The 10,156-nt window shown below is 33.3% G+C and overlaps 1 protein-coding gene across 1 annotated transcript; it reads right to left on the bottom strand.

The window, feature by feature from the left end:
* Positions 1 to 4,969: 4,969 nt before the first annotated feature.
* Positions 4,970 to 8,219, bottom strand: LOC139097362 (zinc carboxypeptidase-like). The gene is made up of 6 exons (XM_070649211.1): positions 8,029 to 8,219; positions 7,288 to 7,424; positions 6,637 to 6,998; positions 6,195 to 6,308; positions 5,936 to 6,138; positions 4,970 to 5,879 (listed from the first exon to the last, which is right to left on the bottom strand). Exons 1-6 carry the CDS (start codon positions 8,173 to 8,175, stop codon positions 5,598 to 5,600), a joined length of 1,245 nt encoding a protein of 414 aa, XP_070505312.1. The 5' UTR covers positions 8,176 to 8,219; the 3' UTR covers positions 4,970 to 5,597.
* Positions 8,220 to 10,156: the final 1,937 nt, after the last annotated feature.

Raw genomic sequence — 10,156 nt, 5'->3', positions numbered from 1 at the left:
CCGAGTCGACATGGAGCTCTGGTTGGATCTGGCTGACCACAAATTATGCCAATTATCAAGATATTCATGGATTTGCTTAATGCTGCATCATTATGGCATTGCCAACAGCATCAACAAGTCCAAAAATTAGTAACAGATAGGATATGTAGCAAATTCAGTGATTCCACAATGATTATCACGGTTCCTTGCCAACTTCATATATCCATTAATGCCCCAAGTCTGTCCATAAGTATTCTTAATTATCCAATAGTCCTCATTAGTTCTCCTGTCGGTTCCATAACCTAAAATATATCCATAAAGTTAACATCCTCAAGCATGTGGAACTAATCATCTTACCAACAAGCAGCACAGCATGATTAACCTGATCCGTACATCTTTCATCATAATAAATACCCGACTTGTATGTCTGAAATGTCTTTAAACTGGCATCAATAGCAACAGCAATTGGTCCATGCTGAATAAGCATGTCAAGCAACAAGTCCTCATCACCCGGATCCAACAGCACATGATCAACAACTTCTATATCCGGTGATACATATTTACAGCTATATGTGTCATTTCCTTTATATGGATATCGGGAACTTAGCGAAATTCCGCCATTTTGTTGGACATACTCAAAGGCATTTGCCATATTTCCACCATCACATCCATCATTATCCTCATTACGATTACAGTCAATTAATTGCTGTTCGGATAATTTAACAATTTCACCTGTACGAATGAACCATGCAGCTTCAATTGCTGCTGCTGCTGAAAAACTCCAACATGATCCACAAAGACCTTGATTTAATACTTTTGTGTCAAATCCATTGGTTACGTAGTTGAGATGATCATGATTGGAATGAATTGATAAATATTTTAGGTCTGATTCTAGTTCATTAAAGAAGTCATTGACTGGAAGTTCTGGGTATTGGTACTCGTCGGGATAGTCGGGGTAGTTGGGGTCTGGGTATTCAGGTAGTGCTGTATCGTCAGGGTATTCTGGGTATGTGTAGTCATATGAGATTGGTTTGTTGTTGACTTGAATTCTTGGGTTGGTGTCTTGGCTATTTGGGTTGGTGTCTTGGCTATTTGGGTTGGTGTCTTGGCTATTTTGATTAATTGCTTGATTTCTTGTGTTAATGACTTGACTTCTTGGGTTGGTGTCTTGGCTATTTGGGTTTATGTCTTGACTCCTTGGGTTGATGACTTGACTTCTTGGATTGAGTTTGGCATTCGACTGTTTTGGACCTAAAAGCTCATTTGACTTTAAAATTGGAACTGTTGTCTTTGACTTAGATTGGGCAACATTAAGGTTTGTGTCCTTGCTATTGGCTTTGGCTCCAAATAGGATATTAGTCAATGGTTGTAGAGCATCATTAATAATGTTAGGCTGTTCCTCAATTTCCGCATTTTGAGGCTCATTTCCCGCCATTTCCTCAATTTTCAATTCAGTTCCCGCCAAATTGTCATTATTGACCCGATTTCCCGCCAAATTGAGCTGATTTCCAGCCAAATTGTCATTTTTAACCTCAGTTCCCTCCAAATTGAGCTGATTTCCCGCCAAATTGTTATTATTGACCTGATTTCCCGCCATTTTTTCATCACTTCCACTCAAAAATTTCACTTTTTTCTTTCTCCTATTTCGTTTAATTTTAGGCATTTGAAATCTATTGACATACTTATTCATATCCTCGGTAGACATGTCTGAATATTCACAAACGGCACGACGATATGACACCTGACCGACTTTATATTTCTCATTGTGCTGATTTACGTCTCGTTGATTTAAAAGGAAATTTAAAAGTGCAATATTTTCAAGATCAAGTGTGTCGTAGACTTTATGGAATAAGGACTTGAATGATTTAAAGTTGAGGATTTCGTTGAGGGTGAATTGGGCTAGGTCGGTGACGAGACCGGTTGCTGACTTTAGGACGGGCTGGAATGGGAATTGATGGTGTAATTTGTGGAATTTAAGATGAAATGTTTTAAAAATTGGGATTTTTTGAAAATTTTATATTTAATTTTTTAAACTTAAAATTTTTTTTTTCAAATAATTTAAATAAAAAAAAAAACAATTAAAAAATGTAAAAAATTCAAAAAATAATAAAAAGAAATAAAAATATCATAATATAAAAGATTTATTTAAAATTAAAAAAGAAATTAAATATTTTAAAAAATCAGAAGCAAAATGTTAAAAATTAAAAAAAAAAACACATTAAAAAATAAAAATTTTAAAAAATTGTTTAAAATTCAATTTTAAATAAGTTACATGAAAAATAAATTTTTCGATTTATGAATAAAACTTGTAAAGAAAATGTAAAAATTTTGTATTTAAAAAAATAAAAAAAAAATTTAAAAATCTTTTAAAATATTTTTCAAGTTTTAAATTGAAAAAATAATTTAAAAATTTAAAAAATTTATAAAAATTAATTAAAATTTGAAAAAAACCTTCAAAAGTTTAAAATTTATTTTAATTCTAATTTTCAGTAAAAATTTAAATTTTCTTCAAATAAAATTTCATGTTATTTACATTTGAAAAATAAAAATTGTTATTTTTTATCAAAATTTTAAGAATAGTTTGAAAATCCAATAAAAATAATTTTTTTTAATTTTAAAAAAAATTTAAAAAAAAATATTCAAAAAAATTTAAAAATTTAAAAAAAAATTAAATTAAAAAATTTTAAAATGGTTTTAAAATCCGTAAAAGTTTAATTTATTTTCAATTTTTCAAAACCAAAATATTATTTTTTTTTCAAATTTAAAAATTTTTCTAAACAATTCCAAAAAAGGCCCACCTTCAAATCAATATTGAGTATATCCAACAATCCATCCGCATTTTTAAATTCAATAACAAATAAAATTAAAACAAAAACCAAAAATTTTCTCCCCATTTTTTCACTTTGACAGCACTTTAATGACTGAAACTTAAAATATTTTCCCACAATATTAAGCCTGCCTTGCTGCTTTTTAACAAGTCCAGTAATTTAAAGTCATTAAATTTAAATGAAATCCGTGACAAAAATATTATGAAAATAACACGTGTCATTTGTTAAAGGAATCACGACTTTATGTACGTAAAGTGGATAAAAAGGAGGTAAATTTATGGGATTTTTGGATATACTTAATAGGTTAGGTCACTTGGATGTGCTTAATTGAGGCTGAAATGTTTAGAAAATTAAGTTAAAAAAATTCAATTTTTTTTTTAAATTTTTACCGTTTTTTTATTATTCAAATTTAGTCAAATTTACAACTAATTGTCGTCAGTTCCTTAATCCTAAGCTTCATGCTGCTTATGTCGTCACTTCCCCATACCCAAATGTCCATCCTCAAACTCCAATTCCATTCACAACATTCTCAACATTTGCTGCAAAATTGTCCATCAATTTCCTCAAGTTACTGCCATGTCCAGCACTTCCGCTGTCAAATGTTATCTTCCTGAACTTCATTTTTAGACTCGATCTTTGTAAATTGTCCTTTTTTGGCGGTGTCATCAAGAAACTGTTCTCAATTGTGTACCAAGTGTTGCTGATTTCTGACTTTGTTGTCATTAAGTCCATTGGATGTTCATCAATTGGTGCCACAAGTTCAGGAATTCGGTAGAATTTGTCAAGTTTAGCCATAACTGCTGCATCCTCAATGTCTTTTGACTCTGATTCTGTTGGTGATGGAACTTTGACTTGATTGCATTTTTTGATGGATGACTTGATTGCGTTCCTGCTCATCATTCGCCGTTCAAATGCATTTGGTTCCTTTTTTGGGATGGATGGAGCTTCGAATGGTTCAGCCTTTGCTTGTTGCTGTCTGTATGGATTTATTCTTGGTCCAAATGATTTTGGATTGTGTCTGTTGAATTGGAAGTTGTCTGGCTTTGTGACTGAATATTCCCCTGAATAGTTAGGCTGTGTGCTGTGTCGTTCTGGTGCTGGATGGATTGGTTCTGTGCGTAGCCGTTCTGGTAAGGGATACTTTGACTGTATGCTGTTCCGCTCTGAATTTGTGAACTGTATGTTGTGTCTTTGTGGCTCTGAACGCGTTGGTTGTGTGCTATGGCTTTGAGACATGACATTTGAGTATCTCTCCTGATGTCTGTACTGATTAGCTGACCTTTGCTGTGGATGTCCTTGTGTTGGTCTGTTTTGAGTTGTTATTCTTTGAACGGATGATGGATGTTCAGGGTTCGATCTGATGTTTCGTTGATTTTCTGACCTTGATTCCATGCTCTGGAAATGTCCTAGTCCTGGTCTGACGCTTCGTGGCTGTCCTTGATTGATAACATGCTGTTGATGTTCTGGTTTAGAGTTATTGACATGATCTGACTTAATGACCTTCTGTGCCCTCGGTTGACTGACTTCAAGGAACTCCGTTGAAGTTTGGAAATATCCATAAAGATTCTTAAGCCTTTCGCCCAATACTTTGTCTTCATTACTGCTGTTGACTCTTTGAGGTGGGTTGAATGTAGGCTGTGGCTTCTTAACTAACTGCTCGATCTTTTGTGGAAGTGGAAAGTTGTCTTTGTGTCTATCATCACGTCTTGTCCTTTTAGAACTTTCCTTTGTTAGGTCGTCATCAGATCTTCTCTTGTTGGTGCGTTTATGATGGAATTCTGGTCTTACTGAGTGTTGGGATGGTTCGATGTTGTTGCTGGTGGTCTCATCATTTTGTACCTTGATGATTACGCTTTTAACTTTGACCTCCGTCTTCTTTGGACTGTCTTCGATGTCTGACAATGAAGATCCGAAAAGTTCGTTGCACATTTTGTCCATATTTGATGATATTTATTATCCTTTTTGACTGAATATTTTGTAATTTAGAAGTTTTTGGGTTCTCTTCGATGTTATCGTTGTGAAGTCTCGATTAGAACTGATGAAAATTTCTGAAAATTTGACTCTATTTATACCTAAATTTGCAAAACTTTTGAGATTTTTGGACCTAGAAATTGTAAACATAAACAGAGATTCTGAGATTGAGATTGAAATGTCAATAATGATCAAGATTTGTTGAATTTTTTATTAAATTTAAGTCCAAAAACAGCTTAGAATTTAATTTCAAAAAATACAGAAAAAGTCAAAAAAAAAAAAAAAATCAAAAATTCCCCAAAAAAAAAAGACGTTAAATTTAAAAATTCAAATTACAAAGGGACCCAAATGATGCAATGAACTGACCCGAACAGCACAATTCAGTTAATCGATCCAAAACCCGGGACTAGACTATCATGATCCTTACATCAATCCGAATCCTCCAACAAATAGTCAGAATCACTCCAATACTAGGACCAAGTTTTGGATTAATTAAGGGACTGTTCACTTATTATGGTCTTTAGGGGGGTCTTGGGGGTGTCCCCAGAGTGGGACAGCCAGTCTTAAATTAAAAAAACTCAAACTTTTCGAACCAAACATATTTTAAAATAAAAATTTACGTTACGAGGAAAAAATAGAAATAACGGTCAAAAAAAATTTGAATTTTAACCACAAAAAATTTTTATTTGAAAAAAAATTAACGGTCGTTTTTGATTCATTAATTCAAAAAATTCATTATTTTATAACGTAATAAGTGATCGACCCCAAACCAATTATTTATGCTACTCAGCCCAACCTCCAGCCACACTATACACCCCTTTAAAAATAGTTAAGTTCCGTTGCTTTAGCAACCATTCCCATAATAGACTCCAAAATCTCCTCAGCATTTGGTATAATTTGTTCTGGTGGAAGTACAAATCGACTTCCTGAATTGGCATGTCTCATCTCATAAGTATAAGCTAATGATGTATTATAGACACCATAAACATGATCTGGTGTTGTTCCTGATGCAACATAAAGTATTTCAACTGTATTTCCATATACATAATCGGTTCCATGACGTGCTGTAAGGGATTTGATAGCAGCTTCAGCAATTGCTTGCTAAAAAATGGAAATTAAGTCAAAATTGAGGTTATGTCATGTCCTGCATTTATTACCATATCATCAGTATTTGGTGCACGTGGTCTCAAGTCACCCCATGGATACAACAGTGCCTGTGTTGCTGAGTGGAATGACAAGAAAATTTTTATATTTTCATAAATTGTAGCATAAAAGTCAATCAATGCTTTTGTTTCTGGTTCCGAGAATGGTCTGACACCACCGTATGTGTCGGTACAGGCAACAGCTGAGGCACCGCCATCTGAAATATTGTTTTTTTAATTGAAGAATATTTTATGACATTTTTGTTATGCTTACTCATCCAGTTAAAGCCAAAGTTTCTGTTTGGATCGGCACCATAACATAAAATTGATCCATAAGTTGAGCGCGTCTTTCTCCATAAACGGTCAACATTGTAGGAATATTCATAGCCTGTAATATATGAATTGGCAAATTAATACAGTCACACTGGGTTTAACACCACGCCACAGTCACACAGTTGGTAACACAATGCCACAGTCAAACAGTTGGCTACACCATGCAACAATCACACATGGGGTAACACCATGCCACAGTCACACAGGGGATAACACCATGCCACAGTCACACAGGGGCAACACCATGCCACAGTCACACAGGTGATAACACCATGACACAGTCACACAGGTGATAACACCATGACACAGTCAAACAGGTGGTAACACCATGACACAGTCACACTGGGCTAGCAACATGCCAGATACCTAATCAACCAACTCACCATCAGCATTCAATACAGGAATAATATACCAAGTTTTTCCATCAACAAAGCTACGGACAGTCTCATTTGTTGACCTTAAAAATTGATCAATTAGCCACACAGATGTAGCTGATGTAATCCATTCTCTAGCATGAATATTAGACTCAATAAAAATAGCTGGATTTTGGATATTCTTTGTGATTCTGATTCCTTTAATTGGACGTCCTTCAAATGTGTTACCGATCGTGAAGATTTGTGATGTTTGAGGAAATTCAGACTGAATTTGGTTCAGGAACTCAACAATTTGATCGTAGGTGTTGTAGCGATCGAAGGCAAATGAATCGTCTTTTGTGCGCTTTGGTGGACGTTCAGCACTGAACCAACTGTAAAATTTATTAAATATTAAATTGATTGCTGTTGACTCCAATGTTGTCCGACTAGTCCGACTCAAATGTTGTCCGACTCAAATGTAGTCCGACTCTAATGTTGTCCGACTCCAATGTTGTCCGACTCTAATGTTGTCCGACTCAAATGTAGTCCGACTCAAATGTAGTCCGACTCCAATGCAGTCCGACTAAAATGTTGTCTGACTCCAAAATTGTCCGACTCCACTATAGTCCGACTAGTCCGACTACTCCCTCTTCCACCCCAATCACAACACTATCAACTCACCTGTCAAGATCATCAGTCAATATTTCATATTTAATTCCACTTTTATCAGCAATTTCAATAAATTCGTTAAACATTTGAGGATGAATGATGAGTTCCGTTTTCATATTTGTTTGTACAGGTGATTCCCAATATTTGAACTTGAAGTGATTAAAAATATAGATAAGATTAATCTTGATTCGAATTAGAAGTATAATGTGATGTATGTCATATCTAGTCGGGTCTAGTCGGCTCTATTCGGTTCTTTTTCGGGTTTAGTCGTGTCTAGTCGTGTCTAGTCGGGTCTAGTCGGGTCTAGTCGGGTCTAGTCGGGTCTAGTCGTGTCTAGTCGTGTCTAGTCGGGTTAAGTCGGATTAAGTCGGGTTAAGTCGGGTTAAGTCGGGTCTAGTCGGGTCTAGTCGGGTCTAATCGGGTCTAGTCGGGTCTAATCGGGTCTAGTCGGGTCTAGTCGTGTCAAGTCTGGTCTAGTCTGGTTCATTCGGATGAAGTCGGATCTAGTCGTGTCTAGTCGGGTCTGGTCGGGTCTAGTCGTGTCTAGTCGGATCCAGTCGTGTCTAGTCGGATCCAGTCGTGTCTAGTCGTGTCTAGTCGTGTCTAGTCGTGTCTAGTCGGGTCCAGTCGTGTCTAGTCGTGTCTAGTCGGGTCTAGTCGGGTTTAATCGGGTTTAGTCGGGTTTTTTCGGATCTAGTCGGGTCAAGTCGGGTCTAGTCGTGTCCAGGGTCAACTCCTAAGGCTGAAACTTACCCCAGTCATCATTTCCATCCTCTTAGCGACTCTCAATTGATCCTCATTTTCAATATTAAACTCAACAACTTTATAGTTCTTATAGCTGATCGGCTCAGTTGCCCATGCTATTGGACAAATTACCAAAATTAACCACAAAATCTTCATTTTTTCCAGAATATTCTCAGATACCAAATCTTAACAATCCAGACGCTAACTTAAGACTGAATTATAAAGTCTTAATCTCTAAAAAAAAAAACAGTAAGTCATTGAATTGACTTAAAAATTAGATAAGATAAGTGGATTTAATTAGCTTTTTATTAGTCTGTAATTGACACTTGAGTTATTATGAAATATATTGTGGATTATGGGATACAATTGGGACATTATTGAGCAGCATAAATGTAGAAATCTGGTTCGGGATGAGGTTGACTTGATGATGTTTGCTTTGGGCATGGTGGGGTCATGCTGGAGTCATGTCAGACAGGTGCCGGATGCTGGATTGATTAACCGACTTGTGCTGTTCAAATTAGTTCCTATTCAACAGTTGTGGACAACCTTTTATCTTCCACGGGGACACCTTGGTGGTTAACCTTGAACAAAACCGCACACGGCATACGGTTCGTGGTGTTTTGGAGTACCGCAGCACCCAGCTTGCCCAACACTGCTTTACAACATACTTATTGAGTCAGACAGGACAAGACAGGCTTTAATCAACAACAGCCATACCCCTTTCCCACCTGGAAGTTAGTGATCAATTTGAAACGTCAGCGACACCCATAAAGCCATAAAGTCATTGTCATTCATGATATGAAATGTAAATCGGAATGTTCCAGGTGGAATCATGAATAAAATGCTGTCATAAAGTGACAGTTCCTTGATTTCAATTAGACCAACAAAAGGACAGTTTTTGGATAGTGGTAAGTATTTGTTGATGATTTTCATGATGATCTTGATGAATGGGTTTGGTGACTTGCGGTCAAATGTTAAAAGGCATCCGCCAAATTCGGGTAATTTGAATATTTCTTTGAAATTTCCTTGTTCTTGGCGGTAGATTTTGAAAATTTGCTGAAATTAGTAATAAATTTAAAAAAAATTGAACATTTAAAAAAATTTTTGAAAAAAAAATTAAAAATTTTAAAAAAATTATAAACAATTTAAAAAAGAAAAATTAAAAATAAAAAAAAAATTAACAAATTTAAAAAAATTGAAAATTAAAAAAAACATTAAAAATTTAAAAAAAAAATTGAAAATTCAAAAAAAAATTGAAAATTCAAAAATAAAATTGAAAATTTAAAAAAAAATTGAAAATTTAAAAAAAAAAATTAAAATTTAAAAAAAAAAATTGAAAATTTTAAAAAAAAATTGAAAATTTAAAAAAAAATTGAAAGTTCAAAAAAAATTTAAATATTTAAAAAAAATTTGAAAATTTAAAACAAATTTGAAAATTTAAAACAAATTTGAAAATTTAAAACAAATTTGAAAATTTAAAACAAATTTTTAAATTTAAAACAAATTTGATAATTTAAAAAGAAATTTGAAAATTTAAAATAAATTGAAAATTATTAAAATATATCTAAAAACTATATAAAAATTTTAAAAAGTTTGAAAAAAATTAAAAAAAATTTAAACTATAAGAAAATTTTTTTAAAAAATAATTAAAATAAAATTTAAGAATTATAAAAAAATAAAAATTATTAAAACAAAGTTAAAATTTGTTAATAAAATTTAAAATTATTAAAAATTACCAACCCGAATATTAGTATTATTCTTATTTGAAGCCAGAACATTAATTCTAACATTAACTTTATTATCTCTAATTTCACATTCGTCAATCACCATCGTCTTGGCTGTCGATGTGCAGTTTTCAATTTTTAAAAATTTCCTATCATATCCATGACAAAAGTTTGAAATAAATTGCAATAAAATTATAAAAGTTGACATTTTGAGCTTCATTTTTGAAATTTTTGACTTGATTTTGTGGACGTTTTTGATGAATTAGCAAATTTTGAAAAAATTGACAATTTTTAATAGATAATTGAGGTTAATTTCGTTAGATTATCACTACAAAAAAAAACAATTATTGACAAATTTCAAACAAAATTTTGTATTTTTTCTATTTATTAGAATTTATTATTTTTTTTTAAAT

The sequence above is a fragment of the Chironomus tepperi genome, unplaced genomic scaffold (assembly GCF_022539635.2).
Source record: "Chironomus tepperi strain 1889 unplaced genomic scaffold, CSIRO-AGI_Ctep_v1 contig_7, whole genome shotgun sequence".
NCBI classification, from domain to species: Eukaryota; Metazoa; Arthropoda; class Insecta; order Diptera; family Chironomidae; genus Chironomus; species Chironomus tepperi.
This window is presented reverse-complemented; position numbering and strand designations above follow the sequence as displayed.

Bases quoted from the DNA above. Each gene is read 5' to 3' on its own strand.
- LOC139097362 (XM_070649211.1), bottom strand. From the start codon at position 8,175: ATGAAGATTTTGTGGTTAATTTTGGTAATTTGTCCAATAGCATGGGCA. The intron at 6,999-7,287 runs GTGAGTTGATAG...TAAATTTTACAG, and splicing joins TTGACTGATGATCTTGACAG to TTGGTTCAGTGCTGAACGTC. The intron at 6,139-6,194 runs GTAAGCATAACA...ACAATATTTCAG, and splicing joins CTTTGGCTTTAACTGGATGA to ATGGCGGTGCCTCAGCTGTT.